The 27,372-nt window shown below is 39.2% G+C and overlaps 2 protein-coding genes across 2 annotated transcripts; both read right to left on the reverse strand.

The window, feature by feature from the left end:
* Positions 1-1,360: 1,360 nt before the first annotated feature.
* Positions 1,361-2,337, reverse strand: LOC101688635 (olfactory receptor 7G1-like). Its single transcript, XM_004771764.3, has one exon. It carries the CDS (start codon positions 2,324-2,326, stop codon positions 1,361-1,363), a length of 966 nt encoding a protein of 321 aa, XP_004771821.2. The 5' UTR covers positions 2,327-2,337.
* Positions 2,338-14,485: 12,148 nt separating this feature from the next.
* On the reverse strand, positions 14,486-15,409 carry LOC101678541 (olfactory receptor 7G2-like). The gene has a single exon (XM_004771738.3). It carries the CDS (start codon positions 15,401-15,403, stop codon positions 14,486-14,488), a length of 918 nt encoding a protein of 305 aa, XP_004771795.1. The 5' UTR covers positions 15,404-15,409.
* Between the last annotated feature and the right edge of the window lie 11,963 nt (positions 15,410-27,372).

Below are 27,372 nucleotides of genomic sequence, written 5' to 3' on the forward strand. Positions count from 1 at the left end.
CAGACCAGTATTAGGTCAAATTTATTTAATACGTAGTATTGGGCAATGTAAAGGAGTGTAAGGAAAAAAAAAGACACATTAGAATCCTATAAAAATGACAGTTTGTAGGACAAAAATGATCAGATACTGGAAATCAAATACTGGAGGCATCAATTTATATCTGTCTGCATGGTCACATTGCCTCCTCCTTTTCTCTGGGTCTCCTTCACTTGTACTTGTTCTATAAGGAAACATGATTTCTATTTAGGGCTCACCCAGATAACCCAGTGTAAGTGCATCCTTTGCAAAGACCCCTTTTCCAAGTAAGTTCTGATGCCATTCATCCTTTTATCATATGAGGTACTAATCACAAATTAGGGGGATTAGGATGTGGGCATATCATATTGAGGGTCTCCATTTCACCTCCTACAGATGTGCTTTGATTGACTCCATTAAGAGGCCTATTCTCATCTGACACTGGGAAGGACAGGTTTTTTTTTGTGTGATTGTTTTTGTTTTTTGTCCCTGGGCATTATGTTCAAGCATGACATCTGTATTTGCTGCCACCACCTTGTGACTGAAGGAGAACGAGTCCTAGGACAAAGCCACCAAATGCAGAACAGAGTGAAGCCTACTCCCCTGTTTCACATTCCCTGTCTTGAAGTTCTAATAATGACAACTGTTTCCTGTTCGATCATATTAGGGATAGGTATTTTTCTCTTCTTAGAACTAAAGGCTTCCTCACTGATAAAACACAACTCACAATTATTTCAAAATGAGATGATACCATTATACCAGTTGTATAGATAATGAAACTGAGTATAGTGGATGGATACTAATACTGCCTCAAAGGAATACACTTTACTAGTGACTGGTCTCCATTACTAAGTTGGGGTGTGAAAGATGAACTACCTTACCTCACTGTAGCCTGATTTGGGTTTCAACTGACATGGTCTCTTACGGGACCAGGGAGAAGCAAGTCTCTAAATATGACAATAGTCATTTTCCTGTCCTTTCTCTGAGCTATTCATATTCTGCATTTACTTCTTCTGAGTCATCCATACACACATAAAACTTCTATCTCTGCCTTAGGCTCTACCTCTGTGGAACTGAGAAAAGCCTTGAAGTAAGAATTGATATAATTTGTCAAACATAAAAAGCTAAAGAAAAATAAAAGTTAGGTTTCAACTCTAAGTTAAAATATACTTGGCTGTTACGTTATCTACTTGTGTTAGAAGCATTCAGTGATAGAAGAATTAACTTCCTTGTTCTCCTGTGATTCATATAATCATATATGATAATGATAATATGATATAATATGATAATAACAATAAATCATACTGATTTATTCTTACAACCCAGCCCAAGGTACATGGCACCATCACAGGAAAAAAGGTATCCTACTGATGAGTTTCTTCAAGGCACCCTGCATGTCACTATTCCTCAGACTGTAGATAAAGGGGTTCATCATTTGAGGAATCACGATGTACATCACGGAGGCCACAGCAGTCTTTCTGGAAGAGTCACTAACTGCAGAAATAATGTACACTCCAAAAGCAGTCCCATAGAATAAGGACACAACTGATAGGTGAGACCCACAGGTGGAGAAAGCTTTATATTTCCTGCCTGCTGATGGCATTCTCAAAACAGAGGAGAAAATTTGAGTGTAAGAAAAAATGATTCCAGAGAGTGGAACACCCGCAAATAAGCCAGCTGCAAAATATGCCAAGATATTATTGATGAGAGTATCAGAGCAAGCAAGCTTGACAATCTGACCGAGTTCACAGAAGTAGTGGGGGATATCCAAGTCCTTACAGAAGGATAACTGTAGTATCATCAGACTATGGAGTAGGGCATTGGCAATGCTAATGAGCAGGGAAAGTACCGTCAGCAGGCCACAGAGTTGGGCATTCATGATAACGGTGTACCTCAAGGGATGGCAAATGGCCACATAGCGGTCATAGGCCATTGCTGCAAGGAGAAAGTTTTCCAAACCAACAAAAGTCAAGACAAAGCAGACCTGGGTGAGGCAGCCTGTATAACTGATGCTCTGAATCTGTGCTTGGATGTTCACCAGCATCTTTGGGATGGTGGTTGTGCTTAAACAGATGTCCGTAAAGGACAGGTTGGAGAGGAAGAAGTACATTGGGGTGTGGAGGTGGGAATCAGAGATGACAGCCAGGATAATGAGCATATTTCCCAGGATGGTGACCAGGTACGTGGACAGGAACAGACTGAAGAGGAGGAGTTGCAGTTCTGGATCATCTGTCAATCCTAGGAGAAAGAATTCTGAAAATACTGTCTGGTTTCTGGGTCCCATGTTGTTGATGAATTTGATGGAAAACATGGGGTGAAAGTTAAAAAAAAAAAAAAAAGGAATGGTCTCTGGGTGAGCCACAACAACATCACCTGGGAATTGTTAAAAATACAAATTCTGGTATCAGTCCAGATATATTGCTAATAAACTCTGAGGTGAGGACCAGCCATCTAGTTTTGGCAAGCCAGACAGATGAATTTGATATCACCAAAGTTTGAGAGACAGTGCTTTTAGAAAAATGAAAAAAAAAAAAACTATTGAGAATCCATGTGACTATTCCAGTTTTTCCCTATGCTAATTTTTCCATCATTATTTCCTACTCTTTTCCCCCCTCTTCCCTCCATTGGCCCTTGTTTTTTTGATCACCAGTTCTGCTTCATATATTGTGTTAGGTGTTAAGTTTAAGATGAATGAGAATGGTGTTTCCTTCAGAAATATTTTTTGTCTCCAAACAATAGAAAGGCAAAAATGATGTTATTCAGTCTCTCTACAGAGTTTGCCCTGTCATCTTTGATATGCTCAGAATCATCGGAAAGGTGTGTCAAATTACTGATGAGTTAAGTCATTTTATTACTCCATTCACTCATGGGGACACTTAGGTGAGATGAATTATATCATGGATATGAAGTACACAGTGTGTGTCAAAGACTAGATATGATTTCAGGTCATCTGACTGCTGAAACAACATTCTTTTTTTTTTTTTTAATATAATTTTTTATTTTTTATAAACATGTATTTTTATCCCCAGTGGTACAGGTCTGTGAATCACCGGGTTTACACACTTCACAGCACTCACCAAAGCACATACCCTCCCCAATGTCCATAATACCACCCCCTTCTCCCAAACCCCCTCCCCCCAGCAACCCTCAGTTTGTTTTGTGAGATTAACATTCCTTTTTTTAAGGTTTGTTTTGTTTTGTTTTGTTTTGCAGAACCTATGGGGTTTTTTAAAATTATTTTTCTTTTTCTTTTTTAAATTTTTTATTTCTTTTCAGTATAACAGTATTCATTGTTTTTGTACCACACCCAGTGCTCCATGCAATCTGTGCCCTCCCTAATACCCACCAGCTGGTTCCCCCAACATCCCACCCTCCACCCCTTCAAAACCCTCAGGTTGTTTTTCAGAGTCCATAGTCTCTCATGGTTCACCTCCCCTTCCAATTTCCCTCAACTCCCTTCTCCTCTCCATCTCCCCATGTCCTCCATGTTATTTGTTATGCTCCACAAATTGAAGTTCCAGTTAGAGTGCAATATTAAATTCAGGTAACAGTCCATGATTCAACACCTCCACACAATACAAGGTGATCAAACAAGTGCCTCCCTTGAACTCCATCATCTAAATTATCCCTCCCAACCCTTCCTCTCTGGTACCCATCCATTTGTTCTCTGTAGTTAAGAGTCTGTTTCATGGTTTCTCCTCTATCTTTTCCCCTGTACTCATTTGTTCTGTTTTTTTAAATTCTGCATATGGGATGACTTGACTGACTTGACCAATCATTTTTAATGCTCCTGGATACAGCATTAGCATTCTTAAAACATCTTATGTATGATAAGTTCCTTTCATAATTTTAATATTTTCATTTTGAGAAATGCCCTTAAATCTCCTGTCACAATACAAGGCATGTCTACCTCTACCCATGACATAGAGTAGCAGTGTGAAAATATGTAGCAGGTCATGGCATTTATTCAAGTATATGCTCTACACCTTAGCATAGATTGAAAAGTGTTGCTTATAAAATTGAAAGTCTTAAGACTCCTTCATGGAAATGCTACTCATCTATGTTAGTGGTTTATTCTAAGAGAAACTAGGCAGCTATGTCAGTGATGTTCTCTCTCCTTAGGGGACTTTCCCACCCAAGGTGACAGGTGGCATATCATTTTAAAAAATCAGCTACATAAGAGAAGATATTTGCAAATGATATTATAGACAAAGGGCTGATATCCAAAATCTGCCAAGAACTCCTCAAACTCAACACTTAAAAAAGAGATCTTCATGCCAGAAAATGGGCAGAAGACATGAACAGACACTTCTCCAAAGAAGACATACAAATGGCTAAGAGACATATGAAAAAAATGTTCATCATCATTAGCCATTGGGGAGATTCAAATCAAAACCACATTGAGATACCACCTTACACCAGTTAGAATGGCCAATTTTAACAAGACAGTAAACAACAAATGCTGGAGAGGATGTGGAGAAAGGGGAACCCTCTTCCACTGTTGGTGGGAATGCAAGTAGCTGCAGCCACTTTGGAAAACACTGTGGATTCCTTAAGAAATTAAGAAAAACGCTTAATATTCCTTAAGAAATTAAAAATAGAGCTATTCTATGACCCTGCAATTGCACTATTGGATATTTGCCTCAAAGATAAAGATAACAGTGAAAAGAAGGGCCATCTGTACCCCAATGTTCATAGTAGCAATGGCCACAATTGCCAAAATGTGGAAAGAGCCAAGATGTCCTTCAACAGATGAATGGATAAAGAAGATATGGCACATATATACAATGGAGTATTGTGCCTCCATCAGAAAGGATGAATACCCAACTTTTGTATCAACATGGATGGGACTGGAGGAGATTATGCTGAGTGAAATAAGTCAAGCAGGGAAAGTCAACTATCATATGGTTTCACTTACTTGTGGAGCATAAGGAATAACATGGAAGACATTGGGTGTTGGGGAGAAGTGAGTTGGAAATCGGAGAGGGATACGAACCATGACAGACTGTGGACTCTGAGAAGCAAACTGAGGGTTTGGAAAGGAGAGGGGTGTGAGGGGATGGGTTAGCCTGGTGGTGGGTATTCAGAAAGACCCATATTGCATGGAGCACTGAGTGTGGTGCATAAACAATTCTGGAACACTGAAAAAAAAATTTTTAAAAATTTAAAACAAAATTTAAAACACACACACACACATGTACTATTTAGCCTTGCTAGGTCACCTCTATTAAACTGTTAATGATAACAATAAATAAATAAATAAATAAATAAATAGCAGCTACATGAGAGAAACAATCAAATGCTCAGACTCTTCAAAATAGAGGAAAATTCAAACAATTATTGGTCCTTGGAAGACAAAGACCTTCAAGACATTGCAGATTTATAAGATACTTAGAAGATAATCTGGTGCCCTAATAGGAATTCTTTGTGAAGCAGTGGTGCTTCCTCACCTGGGGAAGACAGAAGTGTCCATGACAGCCTTTATCATTTGGTGTATTACTTAGACCCAGAACTCAGAATGTGACCCAAACCAGCACTTGCTTTGTAAATGGGAAAAGCTGCTCAACTGTATGGAGGCATTGGTGTCTTCAATATAGAGTGTAAACTGTCACCAAGTCTTACAGGGATGTTGTAGTGATGAGCAGTGCATAGAAGAAGAGCAGCCAGCACAGCACTCAGCATATAGGACACTGCTAGTAACGTTTACTGTGTGTGTGTGTGTGTGTGTGTGTGTGTGTGTGTGGTTTTGGTCCAGGAACAGTGGCACCTGGAATATTTCATTTCTCAGAAGGAAGTAGTGGGAAGGGCAACGAGGAAAGACAACGAAAAGAGAGTACCTCCTTACCATGATAACTGCAAATTTCAGAGAAGTGTTTATGAGTTGAAACTCTAGCTTGGAATCTTTATTGTGCAGAAAAGGAATAAAGTTCACAGGAATGATGTCAGTATTCATTTGGCATGGACAGATGATGAACTACATAGCAGTCAAAGTGAATTAAAGAAAAAATGAGTACCCAACATTTGCATCAACATGGATAGAACTGGAGGAGATTATGCTAAGTTAAATAAGTCAAACAGAGAAAGACAATGATCATATGATTTCACCTATTTGTGGAACATAAGGAATAGCATGGAGGACATTAGGAGAAGGAAGGGGAGTATGAGGGGGTGGTAATCAAAGGGGGAAATGAACCATGAGAGACACGGACTCTGGGAAGCAAACTGAGGGTTCTGGCAGGGGCATGGGTGAGCCCAGTGATGAGTATTAAGGAGGGCATGTATGACCTGGAGCACTGCTTGCTTTATGCAAACAGTGAATCATGCAATAATGATGTAGTGTATGGTGACATAACATAATAAAAAATTATAATAAAAAGAAAAAAAATGAATCAGGATTATAGTTTGATATAATATAAAAAGGTAAGAAAAAATTACATGATAAAACTTCAGATATATATGTTGAAATCTCTCAGGCTATAATCCCTAATAAAAATAAAACCAAGCAAAAAATAACAGAGAGACCACAGTGAAGTGCTGGGTTTCCCAATAGTTGATATGATCAAGTTTAGACACTTCACTCTCCTCATTCTTGGTGTTTTGATTGCAGTAAATCATAGAGATACAGGTGAAACCCCCACATCATAAGTTTGTACAATCTTGATTCTTTTCCTTCTCCAGGGGAACCAGTACATTGACTTTATATACATTATTCCCCTGAAATTTTTGTTATGATTAGTATTATCCTCTGATAAAAAAGTATATTCTTTTGCATTTTAAAAGCTTTATATACATGGAAACATACAATACATGCCATTTAAAACTGGCATGCTTATGCTATTTACTTTTTATTATGTTGGTATATTTAGTCCCAGTCACTAATTTTAATTACCAGAGAGTATTACATGATACTGTTACATCATTTTATTTCTCCATTCTCTAAGTGATAGTTATTATGGTCAATGTCTTTTATCCTATATATGTTTATGAAGACATGTGCAATATGAAACTATGCATGGGGGATGCCATCATATTTGAGATTGTACTGTGTCTGGGGAGGGGAGAACAGGAAAGGAGGGAGAGAAAAAAAGATACTTTCTCTTCACATATACACCCATTTTTCTACTTTATAAAAAAGACCTGCAGCCAGTATGGCAGAATGTCAACATTTGCTCATTCTGGAATGAGTGGAAGGGTGGCCATATGTTTTTTCTGTTATACATCTCTGCTATTGTTACATAAAATGTTTATAATTTTATGAAGAGAAATTACATGTCCTAGGAAAGTGTCTGGCTCTGTTTCTCTGTATCTGACTCCCTTCCTTGTGTCCTCAAGTGAGCTACAGGGATAATACCCTCATCTCCATATGGTATGTTAGGAATCAGGAATGCAAGTAAAAGGAAAAACTGACCCAAAACCCTTCCCCATGACCATCACAAGAACTGAGTAAGTGGGAGAAAGCATATAATAGTCATCTTGTTTTAAAATGGGCTGATTTCTACTCAGGAGGAAAATATGTTCTGTCATGTTTTAGAGAGATTAGGAGTCCAGCTGATTGAGACTGGGGTCTGTATCTGTACAAACAGGAACTTGTTAACAGGAAGAAAGGCTGGAATGCATGGGACACTGAGTCTCATCATTTCATGCATGCACACTCCTCATTTCTTCCCCTGGATGAATCTGTAGTAAAATGCCTGCCCTCCTTACTGAAGCATTAACTAAAAGACTTTCAGTTACCTGGCTGGCATCAGTGTAGAGTGGTGCATGATATGTCACCTAGATACAAAGATGGAAGATCTGTCTTCAGGAAGGGCAGAGAGACCAAGTGAGGCAGTCGGCTTGTGGTCAAGAAAGATCATTCCTGGTTAGAGCCTCAGGTGTGGTTCTTCCTGACTAGGTAAGGGCTGTGGAATTAGGTTGTCACAGGCTGACTCTTTACAGTGTTCTCTCCCTGGAGGGTCAATATCCAAAGCTCCTCATTAGACAACATTTTTAGTGTCCTTCCAATCCCTGGGCTCTGCAAATCCTTAAAGACCAAGACTATAGAAGAGAGGGATACCTGATGGCTAATACTTGAGACTATGAGGCCAGGCGTATATCATCTATTCTGCCTATCTGTTCATGCTTACCTCTGTTTAACACACCTTGCACACACATAAACACACTCCTTTTATAATGAATTCTAGACTTAAAGTTACAAAGGTATTACTATGTGATTAGGGATATCTCAAAACCTGATTGCAATTTTAAGTGTGCAGATATTTTTTACATATGGGTGTAAGTAATATATTTATAAATATAATTAAGATATTGTGGAATTCAAACTCCTAGGGTATTTCACCTTTGGAGTCATCAAATGTTTTCTATACCTCTTTCCTGATCTGTGTTTTAAATGGGAGAATCTCATTTACTCTTTGTGATCCTTGTGGCTGTGATCAATGTAGACAGACTTCATACTCTTTTCAGATTTTCATAATCACTTATTCCAAGTTCTGCCCAATAGATACAGAGCACGTTTTTCTTCCCATTGGGGGGATTTTAGATCGAATGGTGCTTCTTCATTTTATTTATTTATTTATTTAAAAATCTTTTTTTAAGATTTTATTTATTTATTTGACATAAATATAGACAGCACAAGTAGGCAGAGTGGCAGGCAGAGGGAGAGGAAGAAGCAGGCTCTCTGCTGAGCAGGGAGACTAATATGGGACTCAATCTGAGGACACTGGGACCGTGACCTGAGCCCAAGGCATCTGCTTAACCAACTGAGCCACCCAGGCACCCCTAATAGTTTTATGAAGAGAAATTACATGTCCTTGGAGAGTGTTGGTATATTTTGAGAGAGAGAATGAACAAGGATGGGGAATGGCAGAGGGAGAGAGAGAGAATCTCAGGCAGGTTCCATTCCCAGTGTAGAACTGGACATATGGCTCAATATCACAACCCTGAGATAATGACCTGAGCCAAAATCAAGAGTTGGATGCCTAACCAACTATGCCACCAAGTTGCATCAAGGTTATTTATTATTATATTTTAGGATTATTTATTTATTTATTTATTTGAGAGGAAGAGAGAGAGAGAGAGATTGCATGTGATAGAGGGAGGGGCAGAGTACAAAGAAGATGGAGACAATCTCCAGCAGACTCTCCACTGAGTGTGGAGCTTAACTTAGGGCTTGATACCATAACCTGAGTGAAACAAACTGAGTAAGCAGTTTGTCCATCACCCAGAGATTTCATCTGTAATAATAGGTGTGGGTGATATTCCATATTCATATTCACTTGAAAACATTTTTCTTTAAGCATTTCAGTATTTTCATGTATTCACCAATGTATTTCACATTTTAGCTCTTTCTAATGTACTTTTCTTTTTTTTCTCAAGATTTTATTTATTTATTTATTTGACAGAGAGAGATCACAAGTAGGCATAGAGGCAGGCAGAGAAAGAGAGGAGGAAGCAGGCTCCCTGCAGAGCAGAGAGACTGACGTGGGACTCGATCCCAGGACCCTGAGACCATGACCCGAGCCGAAGGCAGCAGCCTAACCCACTGAGCCACCTATGTTTTCAAGATACATTTTTTGAAAATAGACTGATGACAGGATGGCATTGTAATATTAGTCTTCACCATCTTAGCACCAGTAAACTTCAAACACATGAAAAATAGAGAAATCTGAATATGTAATTGGGCTCAAAAACTGATATAGTTTTCTATGTAGCACAAGAAAACGAAAATGCAAATGGTAAGTGTGCTGGAGCCAAAGGGTTCTGCTGATTTATGTTGACATAAATACTTACTCTTCTGAGTAATGAGGAATAAAGAATGAAAGTGGACTCCAGTCTTGCACTACTAACAAAACAGTTCAGAATGGATTAAATACTTCAATGTAAGAGCTGAAACTATAAAACTCCTAAGACAGTACATAGGGGATAGCCTAGCCTGGTTGATGCTTGGCAATGATTTTTTTGGATTTGACATGAAAAGCAAAGGCAGCAAAGCAAAAATAAATGTGGGAGTATATCAAACTAAAAAGAATCTACCTAAGAAAAGGAACAATCAAAAAGGCAACCTGTGAAATGGAGAGAAAATCTGTGCAAAACTCATATCCATTAAAAGGTTCATATCCCCATTATATAAGAAACTCATATAACTCAATACCAAAAAATCAAACAATCGGGTTTTATTTTTTAAAAAAGATTTTATTTATTTGGCAGAAAGAGCACAAGCAGGGGGAGTGACAGGCAGGGGGAGAGGGAGATGCAGGCTCCCTGCTGAGCAGAGAGCCCCAACATAGGGTTCAGCCCCAGGTCCCTGGGATAAAGACCTGAGCCAAAGACAGATGCTTTAACTGACTGAACAACCCAGATACCCCTCAGATAATTGGATGTTAAAATAGGCAAAGGAACCTATCAAAATCCTAGAGGAGAACAAAAGCAGTAACTTCTTGGACATTGGCCACAGCAACTTCTTTCAAGACATGTCTCCAAAGGCAAAGGAAACAAAAGCAAAAATGAACTTTTGGAACTTCATTGAGATCCAAAGATTCTGCACAGCAAAGGAAACAGTCAATAAAACAAAGAGGCAACCCATGGAATATGAGAAGATATTTGCAAATGATACTACAGACAGAGGGCTGATACTTAAGATCTATAAAGAACTCCTCAACTCAACATTCAAAATGGGTATGTAAAAAAAAAAAAATGGGCTGAAGACATGAATAGACACTTCTCCAAAGAAGACATACAAATGGCTAACAGATGCATGAAAAAATGTTCATCATCATTAGCCATCAGGGAGAATCAAATCAAAACCACATTGAGATACCACCTTATACCAGTTAGAATGGCCCAAATTAACAAGACAGTAAACAACAAATGCTGGGGAGGATGTGGAGAAAGGGGAAGCCTCTTACACTGTTGGTGGGAATGCAAGTTGTTGCAGCCACTTTGGAAAACATTGTGGGGATTTCTTAAGAAACAAAAATAGAGCTACTCTGTGACCCTGCAATTGCACTACTGGATATGTGCCCCAAAGATACAGATGCAGTGAAAAGGGCTGTCTGTACCCCCAATGTTCATAGCAGCAATGGCCACAACCTCCAAACTGTGGAAAGAGCCAAGATGCCCTTCAACAGATGAATAGATAAAGAAGATTCAGTTCATATACACAATGGAAAATTACACCTCCATCAGAAAGGATGAATACCCAACTTCTGTATCAACATGGACGGGACTGGAGGAGATTATGCTGAGTGAAATAAGTCAAGCAGGGAAAGTCAGTTATCATATGGTTTCACTTGTGGAGCATAAGGAATAACATGGAAGACATTGGGAGTTGGAAAGGAGAAGTGAGTTGGGAGAAATTGGAGGGGGAGAGGAACCACGAGAGACTGTGGACTCTGAGAAACGAACTGAGGGTTTTGGAGGGGAGAGGGGTAGGGGAATGGGTAAGCCTGGTAGTGGGTATTAAGGAGGGCATGTATTGCATGGAGCACTAGGTGTGGTGCATAAACAATCTTGGAACATGGAAAAAAATTTTTTTTAAATGTAAATTTTAGGCTATGTGTATTTTGCCTCAATTTTAAAATAATAAATACCATATGATCTCACTTGTGTGGAATTTAAGAAACAAAACTGATGAACATAAGTAGCAAAAAAGAGAGGAAGGCAAACCATAAAATGGGTTCTTACAATAAAGGACAAACTGAGGGTTGCTGGAGGGGAGGTGGGTTGGGGGTGGTTTAAATGGGTGGTGGACATTAAGGAGAGCACTCATTATGATGGGCACCAAGTGTTGTATGTAAGTGATGAATCACTATATTCTACTTCTGAAACTGGTACTACACTGTATGTTAACTGGGATTTAAATAAAAACCTGAAATTAAAAATTTTAAAAAACATAAAATAGGAAAAGGAGCTGAATAGACAGCTTCTTTAAAAAGACATAAAATTACCATCATGTACATAAAAAGGTTCTCAACATCACTAGACATCAGGGAAATGCAAATCAAAACCTCACTGAGATACTACTTTATACTTGTTTACATGTCTCTGTTAACCAGAGACAACAAATACCCATGAGTAGATTAAAAAAGGAACCATTTACACTATTTGTGGGATTGTAAACTGGTACAACTACTATGAAAAACAGTGTAGCAGGTCCTTAAAACGTTAAAAGTACTTACAAGGGAGACCCAAATAAATGTAAAGAATATTTTATTGTTGGATAGGTATGCACAGTGTCATAAAAATGTCAGTTTGCCTTAAATAGCTTTATAGGCTTAATGGAAATTCTGTAATGTTACTGTACTTGAGAGACTGATTTTAAGATTGTATGAAAGCAATGGAGAAAGAGCATTTGATTTGATGGCAAGTGAGAACAGAGTAATTGCTTTCTTATCTATCAAGATTAATTATAGAGATATAGTAAGTAAAATGGTCTGGTTCTGAATCAGAGTGAAAAATAGAACCAATGAAATGGGCACACATAGGAAGATTCTATTGAGGACAGAAGCAGTGAACAGTTTACTTATGACAATGTGGCATTTCAGGGGAAGGATGGTGCCATTCAACAAGTCTTTAGGTGGTAAGACTAAATATTGAAACAATACAAATTGCTTAGCAGGAAAATGGCATTATTAGAGTTCTTGTTAAGATTATCAGGATAACTGGGGTGCCTAGGTGGCTCAGTGGGTTAAAGCCTTTGCCTTCCGCTCGGGTCATGATCCCAGGGTCCTGGGATCGAGCCCGGTGTTGGGCTCTCTGCTCGGCAGGGAGCCTGCTTCCTCCTCTCTCTCTGCCTGCCTCTCTGCCTACTTGTGATCTCTCTCTCTGTCAAATAAATAAATAAAATCTTCAAAAAAAGAGATTATCAGGATAATTGGTAAAGGAAATAAGACCTCAAGTTTGCCAAATTCCTTGCCTTTCTCAAATTCACATAGGCTGTTTGCCTCATTCTGAGACTTAGAATGCTTTGCTTTAATCTCCACCTTTTTTAAAAATAATTTTTAAATTTTTTAATAAACATATAATGTATTATTAGCTCCAGGGGTACAGGTTTGTGAATCGCCAGGTTTACACACTTCACAGCACTCATCATAGCACATACCCTCCCTAATGTTCATAACCCCATCACTCTCCCTACCACTCTCCCCCAGGCAACCCTCAGTTTTTTTTGTGTGAGATTAAGAGTCTCATGGTTTCTCTCCCTCCCTATCCCAACTTGTTTCATTTATTCTTTTCCTACCCCCAAACCCCCCACATTGAATCTCCACTCCTCATATCAGGGAGATCATGTGATAGTTGTCTTTCTCTGATTGACTTATTTCGCTAAACATAATACCCTCTAGTTCCATCCACGTCATCACAAATGGCAAGATTTCATTTCTTTTGACAGCTGCATAGTATTCCATTGTGTATATATGCCACATTATCTTTATCCGTTCATCCATTGATGGACATCTAGGTTCTTTCCATAGTTTGGCTATTGTGTCCACCCCTTTTTAAAATATATTACTTTTTATTTTCTTCTAAAGATTTTATTTATTTATTTGAGAGAGAGAGAAAGAGTGAGCAAGAGAGAGCAGAGCACAAGCCAGAGGAGGGGCAGAGGGTGAGGGAGGAGCACACAACCCACTGAGCAGGGAGCCCAATATGGGACTCAGTCCTAGGACCTGGGGATTATGACCTGAGGTGAAGGCAGACATTAAATGATTGATCCATCCAGGTGCCCTACTTTTTATTTTTTTTAAGATTTATTTTTATTTATTTGAGAAAGAGTGTGTGAATGTGAGAAGAGGTAGAGAGAGAGGGAGAGAATCCCCAAACTATTCCCCACTGAGCACAGAGCCCTTTGTGGGGCTGGATCATATGACCCTGAGATCATGACTTGAGCTGAAATCAAGAGTTGGACTCTTAACTGACTGAGCCACCCAGGAACCTCTCTTTTTTTAATTACATATTTAAAGTGTACATAATGATGAGTTGATACACATACATAATAGAATTATTACTGAGCAAGCTAATTAACATACCCCTCTCCTCACATGGACACATCTCATATCTCTTCACAAAGACACTTCATTCTAGTCATTAAGAGCACATCAAATCTAGGCAAGTCCTCTGGCTATAATGACACCATGGTTTAGCACTTTCCCCACCCTCTCCTTCTGTCACTAACATTTTCCTGAAAACAGTTCCCCTAAAACAACCATATAAAGAATCCCTTACTCTGATTCTGCTTTGATGGTCCCCCAAAAATCAAGCTCACAGTGTCATATAAATTTTTAAAAACACCAAAGCTATAGAAACCAAAGTCAGTTTTCATACGTAAGTTGAACTCTGTTTATGGTGTTTAGCCACTGAAAGATAAAAACTTGCTGAGAGAAGGGTCAGACAATCTGACTCACCCAGTATTCTGTACTTCGACTCATTCTAGAAGCCCAAGAGCAAGGCAGATGACACAATAACAAGATGTTTCTCAGATGAGTTTCTTCAAGGCTCCCTTAATGTTCTTGTTCCTCAGGCTGTAGATAAAGGGGTTCAACATTGGAGGGACCACAGTGTACATCACGGAGGCACTTGCAGTATCCCTGGAAGAATGAGTAACTGCAGAACTAATGTACACCCCAAAAGCTGTCCCATAGAACAAAGAAACAACTGAGAGATGAGAACCACAGGTAGAAAAGGCTTTGTATTTCCCTCCAGCTGATGACATTCTTCGAGTGGAAGAGACAATTTGAATGTAAGAGAAAATAATCCCAAGGAGGGGGACACCACCCAATATGCTAGCTACTAAATACACCAGGATGTTATTGATGAGCGTATCAGAACAGGCGAGTTTGATGACCTGAGCAAGTTCACAGAAGAAGTGGGGAATTTCCAGGTCTCTGCAGAAGGAGAGTCGTAGCACCATCAGACTGTGGAGTAGGGCATCTGCAATGCTGATGGTCAGGGAGAGTAGAATCAGCAGGCCACAGAGGTAGGGGTTCATGATGACTGTGTACCTCAGTGGCTGGCAGATGGCCACATAGCGGTCATAAGCCATTACTGCAAGGAGGAAGTTTTCCAAGCATGCAAAAAAGAGGATGAAACCAACCTGGGTGAGGCAACCTGTGTAACTGATGGATTTGCTCTGTCTTTGGATGTTCACCAGCATCTTGGGAATGGTGGTGGTGGTGAAGCAGATGTCAGTGAAGGCCAGGTGGGAGAGGAAGAAGTACATGGGCGTGTGGAGGTGGGAATCAGAGCTGATAGCCAGGATGATGAGCAGGTTTCCAAGCACAGTGACCAGGTACATGGTCAAGAACAGTCCAAATAGAAGGGGCTGCCATTTTGTATCTTCTGTGAGACCCAGGAGGAGGAATTCTGCTACACCTGTTTGGTTTTCTGGCTCCATGTTCTTGATGAGACTGATGGTAATACAGAGGAGAGGATATGTAACAGATGTACAAGGATCTCTTGTCTATATACAATGGAATATTACTCACCCATTAGAAAGGATGAAATGAATACCCAACTTCTGCATCAACATGGATGAAACTAGAGGAGATTATGCTGAGTGAAATAAGTCAAGCAGAGAAAGTCAACTATCATGTGGTTTCACTTACTTGTGGAACATAAGGAAAAACATGGAGGACATTAGGAGAAAGAAAGGAAAAGTGAATTGGGGGAAATTGGAGGGGGAGACAAACCATGAGAGACTGTGGACTCCAAGAAACAAACTGAGGATTTTAGAGGATTTTGGAGGAATGGGTGAGCCGGTGGTGGGTGTTAAGAAGGGCAAGTATTGCATGGAGCCCTGGGTGTTATACATAAACAATGAGTCTGGGAACACTACACTAATGATGTATGGTGAGTAACATAACATGATAAAAAAAAAAGAGAAAATCCTGATATGAATTGGATCATATTATTTTTTCTTTTTAAAAAAAGATTTTATTTAAATTCCAGTTAGTTAAATACAGTGTAATATTAGTTTCAGGTATACAATATCATGATTAACACTTACGTACAATACCCAGTGCTCATCACAAAATTGAATATTATTAATCTTTTCCAGCGAACCTGGGCTGCTCAGTAGGTTAAGCATCTGCCTTGGGCTCGGGTCATGATCACAGGGCATCAAGGCCCAGCATCCGGCTTCCTGCTTTTGGGGGAGCCTGCTTCTCCTTCTCCCTCTGCCCCTCCCCACTGTGCACGCTCTCTCTCTCTCTCAAATAAATAAATAATATTTTAAAGTCTTTTCCTTTCCTTTTACCTCTCTTTTAGTCACTCTCCTTTCCTCAGCCTCTTTTGTTTTTGTCCTCCTTTTTCTCACACTACTCAATTACCCCACTTTTATTTACTCCTTCTTCACATTGTGCCAACTCATAGGAATAAGATAGGAAAAACATAAGTTCTCCTTCTTTCAAAATTCTGCAGCTTCCACTTAGCATGCAGGAAACTCAAAACCAAGCAGTATGAACTCAAGGTTTCAGAGCAGAGTTTCTCAAACTGTGCTTTGCCTCAGAATCCACTGGAAGGTTTGTTAATACTCACATAGCTGCCTCCCGCCCCAACTCGGAATATGAGATTCAGATTTAGACATCAGGCTGACAATTTGCTTTTCTAATAAATTCCCAATGTTGCTTCTCTCAGTGTGAGTTTTACTTTGAGGACCCCAATTTTAGAGTGTAGAAGATTGTGGGCATGGAAAATCTGCTTGATGACAGGTTGGAGCCAACACAGCATAATTATGGGAAATTATGGGAAGAATGGTAGCCTGGTTTATCAGCAGTCTGCAGAGTGAGTCAGCTGGGAGTTCAAATCCATGTCTCAGTTAAGTCTCTTTATATTCTTTTTTTCCTTCCTTCCTTCCTGGAAATTACACTCAGCTTTATCAACTCATTCTTTTTTTTTTTTTTTTTTTTTTTTTTTTTTTTTTAAAGATTTTATTTATTCATTTGACAGACAGAGATCACAAGTAGGCAGAGAAGCAGGCAGAGAGACAGAGAGAGAGAAGGAAAGGCTCCCTGCTGAGCAGAGAGCCCCATGCGGGGCTCGATCCCAGGACCCTGGGATCATGACCTGAACCGAAAGCAGAGGCGTTAACCCACTGAGCCACCCAGGCGCCCCTATCAACTCATTCTTAATTACAAGATAGACTCTATCATCACCGTGTGTAGCAATAACTTTCGAGAATTCCAGATTAGCTCTTCTTTTTTAGTGGGTCATCACAATCTGCCTATTAAATACTCCATTTCCATTTCAGTGTCTGGTCTTTGGAGTCTATAACAAAAGCCTTGCTATAATGGTTGTAATTAATGGTAATAGCAGATGTTCTACAAATAAATATAATGATTATTTTGAACTGCACACACTATCTTGAACACAGCATCTGTTGCTAGACACAGTCTTCAGTTGCCTTCTCATGCTAACTAATTTTATTCACTCACCGCCCTATGAGTCAGGTGCTTCTACCATCCTCCTGTTTACTCCTGAACGCAATTTAAAGAGAAAGGTTAAGGGGCAACTGGGTGGCTCACTTGGTTAACTGTCCGCCTTTGGCTCAGGTTTTGATCGCAGGGTCCTGGGGTTGAGCCCCAAAACAGACTCTTTGCTCAGTGGGTAATCTGCTTCTCTCTCTCTGCCTCTCTCTCTCAAATAAATAAATAGAATCTTTTTTTAAAAAAAATGAAAGAAAAGAGAGAGATCGAGTGAAGTGAAATTATGGATACAAAATCTTGACACTCCAGTGAGATGTGTTGCAGGGATTTGAACTCAGGCTTCCAACCTTTGGAGCTGAACTCAGTACACCATGTGATGCAGTCTCTGTCTAGTGCAGATTTGGTGTCATGAAGGGTTAATCGGCTTCATCACTTGCCTTTTGAAAGTTTACACCTGCATAAGACTGCAAGTATTTCCGTGCTTGAACTTCATCTAGTCTCTGACCACATAGGTACTATGTAGCAAGTGATAGCTTCAAAACGCTCCACACTGGGAACCAGAGATCAAGATTATAATATGGTACTTTAAGTTGTTATGGGTATTTTTCAATGAGATTCACTTTTCTCCTCACATTAGAATATTAAAACATTCTCTTAAGGTGATACATAGCACATCTATGTTTTTCCCCCATACTGAAGAATTTGAGGAAGGAGGAATAGCTTGGCATCTTGAAGGAAAGAAAAAAAAAGCAAAAATTTGTTAGTGTGTTAAAAGCAGAATCCTGGGAGGAGAAAGATAAAATATACTAATACTAATGTCCAGGATGCTTGAGAGGAGTGTTGGTGTATTGGTAGGAAAAGGAAGAAGATTGTTAAGTTAGCTTTAAGAGGGAAAAAGTAAATTGAGAAAGATCTATCTGGATACCTCAAATGTCTTGCTAGTTAGGCTTAAATAATTTAATCCATAAAAATGGGAGCTTAGTGCCTGCGGAATATGAAGCACTTTTTATTTAGGATGATTGTGACAATTAGTTCAGAAAATAAGACCTTGTTTTTAGGAATGCCTACCTCTTCCTGCTCCCAGGGACCCACAGACCCACCCACAGTGACATATGAAATAAATACATGAATACTTTTTGTTTGACCAACAGTCACATTTTTTCATACATTTTCAAGATTTTATTTATTAGAAAGAGAGAAAGGGAGAAGAGAGCAGGGGGAGGAGCACAGGGAGAGGGACAAGCAGACTCCATGCTGAGAGTTGAACCTGAAGCGGGGCTTGATCTCACCACCCTGAGATCATGACCTGAGCCAAAATCAAGAGTCAGACTTTCAATAGACTGAGCCACCCAGGTGCTTTTTTCTTTTCCAGAGTAGCTTAATGAGATCATTCTCTTCTTTCATTTCCCTCTTTTTATGTGGATTAAGGAAATAATTCCTTCCTAATCAGTTTAATGGATTTTCTGATGTATTAAAAAAAAAAATAACAGTTCTGTCCCTGTTGTATAACAGACAATTTTAAGGAAAGAAATGTTGAAAATCAGTCATAGAAATTCAGATTTTCCTCTTTCTATATGTTTAGGCCCCTATCAAAGTCTGGGTCAGGCAGCTTTGGCCACTCATTTCCAAAGGAATCTTTCATTTATGTATCAGGAAGAACTCAAGAGTACCTCTGTTTCCTTTGTTACAGTGAGCTCCTGAGAATACTGTTACGGATTATCACCCAAAAAGGCAGAACAGGGCTATGTCCTCGGTGAGCCAGTGGATGTGCCAAATATTCTTAGGAACCAGTGTTTTAGAAAAAGTCTCTTCTGTGAACAACTCATTAAGATTAACTAATGTTCACAACTGAATGGCCCGAGGTCATCTCTTTTTCACCAGTGAGAAACTATGAGCCCTTAGCATGGAGTCACGAAAACAAGCAACCAATAGCACGAATCAGCATTTCAATTTGGACACATAGGAGTTTGATTCTGTCTCCAGCATTTGCTTTGTAAAGAAGGACATTTTCTTTTCAACTGTGCAAGAAGCCTAAGTCTCATTTGGATAATGAGAACCATTATAAAACCGTATGGAAATGCTGCAAGAATGAGTGATGAGTAGATGAAATCACCAAACACAGTGTTTGATATATGAGACACTCCTAATATTTCCTATTGTGATTTGTTTCTGCCATGGACACAAGGGTACCACCTGGCATGGTTCAGTATAAAAGGGAAGTGATAGGAGGGACAAAGTGTAGGAAGAGAGGAGAAACCAATAATATCTTCAGCATAACAACCATAAATTCCAAGGGAAAATGGATGTGTTGAATCTCTTTGTAGGATTATTGCTTATGTAGGGAAACAGATAATGCCTATTTCTTATGGCCATATGATAAAATGCGTAGCAACTAAAATGCATAAGTTAGGCCCAGACATATCAGCACATATTAAAACTCCAAAGAGAAGATAATTTTCCTAACAAGACCTATATCATGATACAGTTAAAGTGTCTTAAAATAATACTGATTTTAAACCTTTAATTTCTTATTATAAAGCATTTCAAGCATACAAAGAGTACAGAGAAAACAAAGTCGTGGGTAAAAAATTTACCACTAAAGATCACTAAATTAAAACATGTTCTCATGGTTCACCTCCCCTTCCAATTTCCCTCAACTCCCTTCTCCTCTCCCATCTCTCCATGTCCTCCATGCTATTTGTTATGCTCCACAAATAAGTGAAACCATATGATAATTGACTCTCTCTGCTTGACTTATTTCACTCAGCATAATCTCTTCCAGTCCCGTCCATGTTGCTACAAAAGTTGGGTATTCATCCTTTCTGATGGAGGCATAATACTCCATAGTGTATATGGACCACATCTTCCTTATCCATTCGTCCGTTGAAGGGCATCTTGGTTCTTTCCACAGTTTGGCGACTGTGGCCATTGCTGCTATATACATTGGGGTACAGATGGCCCTTCTTTTCACTACATCTCTATCTTTGGGGTAAATACCCAGTAGTGCAATGGCAGTGTCATGGGGAAGCTCTATTTTTAATTTCCTGAGGAATCTCCACACTGTTTTCCAAAGTGGCTGCAGCAACTTGCATTCCCACCAAGAGTGGAAGAGGGTTCCCCTTTCTCCACATTCTCTCCAACACATGTTGTTTCCTCTCTTGCTAATTTTGGCCATTCTAACTGGTGTAAGGTGATATCTCAATGTGGTTTTAATTTGCCTCTCCCTGACAGCTAGTGATGATGAACATTTTTTCATGTGTCTGATAGCCATAACCATGAGAACTATGGACTCTGAAAAACAAACTGAGGGTTTTGAAGGGGTAGGGGGCGGGAGGTTGGGGGAACCAGGTGGTGGGTATTGGAAAGGGCACGGATTGCATGGAGCACTGGGTGTGGTGCAAAAACAAGACTGTTATGCTGAAAATAAATAAATTAATTTATTTAAAAAAATATATTCTCATAATTGCAGTAAATATTTTCAGAATTAAATTAATACATACTTATTTTCCCATATCCTTAATAACTTTTTCTTACCTTTTTCTTACCACCATACTGAACGTGGCATTCATGATTCCCTTGTGGTTTTAAATATTTTAATAAAAATGCATAAACTTCTGTTTTGCATTTTAAACTTGACCTATTGTAAATTTTGCATGTAGTTTTTTAAAGTAATACATTTAAGTTCTTGGTACATGTTTCTCTAGTTCATTAATTTTAAATATCTTACTTTATTTTCAATGTCTTATTATAACACAACTTACTTATCCTTTCTCCAACTGAGGCATTTTATAGTTGCCTTTGATACACACACACAAACACATACAATGTGTAAACAATTTAAATAACATGTGGAGAACAACCATATTCAAGACTGTAGTTGCCTCTGTGAATGGAGGGGAACATAAAGGAATGTTCTGTCAATTCATGTTATTTTGTTACTTTCAAAAACATTTTAATTTTAATTCCAGTGTAGTTAACACACTGTTTTATATTAGATTCAGATGTCCAATATAGTGATTCAACAATTCTGTACATTACACAGTGCTCATCATGGTAAGTGTACCCTTAATTCCCTGCACCTAATTCACCCATGCCCAACCCAACTCTCCTCTGATAACCAGTTTGTTCCATGTTATTTTGTTATTTAAGAAAAGAACTCTGTGTGGGAAACAGTGTTGAGGTTCCTCAAAAAGTTAAAAATGGAACTACCTTAAAATCCAGCAATTGTACTACTGGTTATTTACCCAAAGAATACAAAAACAAAACCAAAGGGATACATGCACCCCTATATTTATAGCAGCATTATCTACAGTAGCCAAGATACATGCACACATACATGCACACACACACACACGAATATTATTCAGCCATCAAAAAAGATGAAATCTTGCCATTTGCAATTACATGGATGGAGCTAGGGCATATAATGCTAAGTGTAATAAATAAGAGAAAGACAAATACCATATGATTTCATTCACATGTGGAATTTAAGAAACAAAACAAAGATGCAAAGGGGGAAAAGGAGATAGAGTAGAGATGGAGAGAGAAATCAAGAAACAGACTCTTAATTACAGAGAACAAACTGATGGTTACTGGATGGGAGGTGGTTAGGGGATGGGTTAAATAGGTGATGGGGATTAAGGAGTACATTTGTTGTGATGAGCACCAGGTTTCACATGGAAGTGTTGAATTGCTGAATTGTACACCTGAAACCTGAAACTAATATACACTGTATGTTAACTAACTGGAATTAAAATAAAACATAAAAAAAGAACCAAAAACTCTGATGGCAAATACAAAATTTTACAAATTCCAGAAGCATGAGTACTTGCTTTTTTTTTCTATTATTCCGTGTTCTTTTGCCTTTTAAATATTTCCTAGATTACTAAAAGGATACAGCATGGAGTACAGTTTTGGTACCTGCCTCATTCTCCACCTCCTCTGTCTTGAATACCCATAACCAGGAAACATTGTGAAAAGCAAAGAACTCTTCTAGAAAGGAGTATCATGTGCCAGGAGTGGAAAGGAAAGGGGGGACTGGCCACATACTTCTTCCGTTTGACAAAGAAATGAAAGAAAATAGAGAGAAATCAAGAATATTCTTCAAAGTTGAGCCAAAGTAGATTTCTCTTGAGAACAGAGAAAGTCCTAAAATTTTAGGATCAGAGTAGGAGATGAGCAGAATGAGAGTTGGCCAAGCATTGGTGCAAAGCATTGGAAGCAAACAGGTGGAGGAGAAGATTGATGGATCCTTAGGCAGACAACCCACAGGTCACCAAACTCTGCCCATCTTCTGCATGTTCTCACCAAACAGTTACTGAATGGATCACTGAACAAAGAACTGTCCTTATTTCAAAACATAAAGTAGGGGACTTCAGATTACCTGGATGTCAACAGTTAGGAATGACATTCAGCTCTTCCCTGGATGTGAAGAAGAAAAATGAGAGCTCTGTTCCCAGTGAGCAGAGAAAGATACTGGAGCCCTGGGCTCCTGTGCAGAGATGCTGGACCCTGGGACAAGGCCCAGGTGGCCTGCAAATGACCTGGGTATGCCTGTGGAGTGGGGTGATCACACGCAGACTATTTGCAGTCTCTTTGTCTTTTGGGGGTTCAATATCCAAAGCTCCTCATTAGCCAAACTCTTACTCTCATGTGATTACAGGGCAGTGCTAATCCTGGGGGAGTGAGGCTCAGATGAGGAACTTTGCTTTGTCTGATTCTCTCACCCTGACTGGTCAAACATATGTTATCTTCTTCCTCCTTAATTCTTGGCTCACATCGATTTCAAGTCACCTACACAACCAACCACATCTTCCTCTGTTATTATATTCTAGACTTTGTTAAAGGTATATTTAAATTCAAGTCTATTGTAATTAAAATCTCAAGAAGACTGATAATACATTTGAGCTAAAAAAAAAAAAATGGTTTCTTTACATGGGTAGATAAATATTACCTGGACCAATACATGTGATAATGTAGGAAATGTACCCTAAAAATGCAAACACTGAGGGTACCTGGGTGGCTCAGTGCGTTAAAGCCTCTGCCTTCAGCTCAGATCATGATCCCAGGGTCCTGGGATCAAGACTCGCATCTGGCTCTCTGCTCAGTGGGAAGCCTGCTTCTCCTTCTCCCTCTGTCTGCCTCTCTGCCTACTTGTGATCTCTGTCTGTCAAATAAATAAATAAAATCTTAAAAAAAAGAAATTTCACTTTCAACTTTTCCCAATTCAATATTAATGGCTTCAGTATACTTTTTTTCACATTAAGGACCATGGGTTAAAATTACGAGTCTTGGTTATCAATATTGTTGCAGTAAATTATAAATTATTAGAGTAATAGTCAACCTGTGATAGTATATGACTTCGAAGATGTAATCATAGGATTTGGGGTCCATTTGTTGTAACAACAAATTTTTTATTTGATTTTATCTTATTTTTTCCCAAGTTTTGTTTAAATTCTATGTAGTTAACACATAGTATACCATTTATTTCTGGTGTAGGATTTATGAGTCATCGCTTACATAGAACACCTACTGCTTATCACAACATGTGCCCTCCTTAATACCCATCACCCAATTAGCCCATCACTCTGCCCTCCTCACCTCCAACAACCCTCAGTTTATTCTCCATAGTCTCTTAAGGTCTGCCTCCCTCTCTGTTTTTACCTTTTTTTTTTTTTTAAGATTTTATTTATGTATTTGATAGACAGAGATCACAGGTAGGCAGAGAGGCAGGTAGAGAGAGAGGAGGAAGCAGGCCCCCTGCTAAGCAGAGAGCCCGATGAGGGGCTCGATCCCAGGACCATGGGGTCATGACCTGAGCTGAAGGCATGACCTGAGCCAAACAGACACCCCTCTGTTTTTACCTTTTTTTCCCTTCCCTTCCTCTATGTTCATCTGTTTTGTTTATTAATTCCACATATGAGGGAAATCATGTGGTATTGGTTTTTCTCTGCGTGATTTATTTCACTTAGTGGGGTATTTCATAATACCTTCTAGTTCCATCCACATTGTTGCAAATGACAAGATTTCATTTTTTTTTTTTTTTTTGGTTGGCTGAGTAATGTCCTATTGTTTATATATACCATATCTTCTTTTTAAATTTATTTTTTTATTTATTTTCAGCATAACAGTATTCATTATTTTTGCACCACACCTCCCCCTCCAATTTCCCCCCAACTCCCTTTTCCTCTCTATCTCCCCAAGTCCACCATGCTCTTTGTTATGTTCCACAAATAAGTGAAACCATAGGATAATTGACTCTCTCTGCTTGGCTTATTTCACTCAGCCATAATCTCTTCCAGTCCCGTCCATGTTGCTACAAAAGTTGGGCATTCATCCTTTCTGATGGAGGCATAATACTCCATAGTGTATATGGACCACATCTTCCTTATCCATTCGTCCGTTGAAAGGCATCTTGGTTCTTTCCACAGTTTGGCGACCATGGCCATTGCTGCTATAAACATTGGGGTACAGATGGCCCTTCTTTTCACTACATCTGTATCTTTGGGATAAATACCAAATAGTGCAATGGCAGGGTCATAGGGAAGTTCAATTTTTAATTTCTTGAGGAATCTCCCCACTGTTCTCCAAAGTGGCTGCACCAACTTGCATTCCCACCAACAGTGAAATAGGGTTCCCCTTTCTCCACATCCCTTCCAACACATGCTGTTTCCGGTCTTGCTAATTTTGGCCATTCTAACTGGTGTAGGGTGATATCTCAATGTGGTTTTAATTTTAATCTCCCTGATGGCTAGTGATGATGAACATTTTCTCACGTGTCTGATAGCCATTTGTATGTCTTCATTGGAGAAGTCTCTGTTCATATCTTCTGCCCATTTTTTAATATGATTGTCTGTGTTGTGTGTGTTGAGTTTGAGGAATTCATTATAGATCTTGGATATCACCTTTTGTCTGTACTGTCATTTGCAGATATCTTCTCCCATTCCGTGGGTTGTCTCTTTGTTTTCTTGACTGTTTCCTTTGCTGTGCAGAAGCTTTTGATTTTGATGAAGTCCCAAAAGTTTATTTTCGCTTTTGTTTCCTTTGCCTTTGGAGACATATCTTGAAAGAAGTTGCTGTGGCTGATATCGAAGAGATTACTGCCTATGTTCTCCTCTAGAATTCTGATGTATTCCTGTCTCACATTGAGGTCTTTTATCCATTTTGAGTTTATCTTTGTGTAAAAGAATCGTCGAGTTTCGGGGCACCTGGGTGGCTCAGTGGGTTAAAGCCTCTGCCTTCAGCTCGGGTCATGATCCCACAGTTCTGGGATCGAGCCCCGTGTCGGGCTCTCTGCTCAGTGGGGAGCCTGCTTCCTCCTCTCTCTCTGCCTGCTTCTCTGCCTGCTTGTGATGTCCGTCTGTCAAATAAATAAATAAATAAATTTTTTTTAAAAAAGAATTGTTGAGTTTCATTCTTCTAAATATAGCTGTCTAGTTTTCCCAGCACCATTTATTGAAGAGACTGTCTTTTTTTCCACTGTATATTTTTTCCTGTTTTGTTGAAGATTATTTGCCCATAAAGTTGAGGGTCCATATCTGGGCTCTCTACTCTGTTCCACTGGTCTATGTGTCTGTTTTTATGCCAGTACCATGCTGTCTTGGTGATCACAGCTTTGTAGTAAAGCTTGAAATCAGATAGCGTGATGCCCCCCATTTTATTTTTGTTTTTCAACATTTTCTTAGTGATTCGGGGTCTCTTCTGATTCCATACAAATTTCTGGATTATTTGCTCCAGCTCTTTGAAGAATACCAGTGGAATTTTGATCGGAATGGCATTAAAAGTATAGATTGCTCTAGGCAGTATAGACAATTTAACAATGTTTATTCTTCCGATCCAAGAGCATGGAATGGTCTTCCATCTTTTTGTGTCTTCTTCAATTTCTTTCATGAGTATTCTGTAGCTCCTCAAGTACAGATCCTTTACCTCTTTGGTTAGGTTTATTCCCAGGTATCTTATGGTTCTTGGTGCTAGAGTAAATGGAATCGATTCTCTAATTTCCCTTTCTGTATTTTCATTGTTAATGTATAAGAAAGCCACTGATTTCTGTACATTGAGTTTGTATCCTGCCACGTTGCTGAACTGTTGTATGAGTTCTGGTAGTTTGGGGGTGGAGTCTTCTGGGTTTTCCATATAAAGAATCATGTCATCTGCAAAGAGAGAGAGTTTGACTTCTTTATTACCAGTTTGGATACCTTTTATTTCTCTTTGTTGTCTGATTGCTGTTGCTAGGACTTCTAATACTATGTTGAACAAGAGTGGTGAGAGTGGGGGCGCCTGGGTGGCTCAGTGGGTTAAAGCCTCTGCCTTCGGCTCAGGTCATGATCCCAGCATCCTGGGATCGAGCCCCACATCGGGCTCTCTGCTCAGCAGGGAGCCTGCTTCCTCCTCTCTCTCTGCTTACTTGTAATCTCTGTCTGTCAAATAAATAAATAAAATCTTTAAAAAAAAAAAAAGAGTGGTGAGAGTGGGCATACTTGTCTCAACAGGAAGGCTGAAAGCTTGTTCCCATTGAGGATGATATTTGCTGTGGGTCTTTCATAGATTTTGTGAAGTTCAGGAATGTTCCCTCTATCCCTATACTTTGAAGCGTTTTAATCAGGAACGGATGCTGGATTTTATCAAATGCTTTTTCTGCATCAATTGAGAGGACCATGTGGTTCTTCTCTCTTCTCTTATTAATTTGTTCTATCACATTGATTGATTTGTGAATGTTGAACCATCCTTGTAGCCCAGGAATGAATCCCACCTGGTCATGGTGGATAATCTTTTTAATGTGCTGTTGGATCCTGTTGGCTAGGATCTTGTTCAGAATCTTAGCATCCATACTCATCAGTGATATTGTGTCTGAAATTCTCCTTTTTGTTAGGGTCCTTGCCTGGTTTGGGGATCAAGGTAATGCTGGCTTCATAGAAAGAGTCAGGGAGTTTTTCTTCTGCTT

Source organism: Mustela putorius, unplaced genomic scaffold (genome assembly GCF_011764305.1).
Source record: "Mustela putorius furo isolate JIRA1106 unplaced genomic scaffold, ASM1176430v1.1 tig00000095_pilon_pilon_pilon, whole genome shotgun sequence".
Lineage (NCBI taxonomy): Eukaryota > Metazoa > Chordata > Mammalia > Carnivora > Mustelidae > Mustela > Mustela putorius.

Bases quoted from the DNA above. Each gene is read 5' to 3' on its own strand.
- LOC101688635 (XM_004771764.3), bottom strand. From the start codon at position 2,326: ATGTTTTCCATCAAATTCATCAACAACATGGGACCCAGAAACCAGACA.
- LOC101678541 (XM_004771738.3), bottom strand. From the start codon at position 15,403: ATGGAGCCAGAAAACCAAACAGGTGTAGCAGAATTCCTCCTCCTGGGT.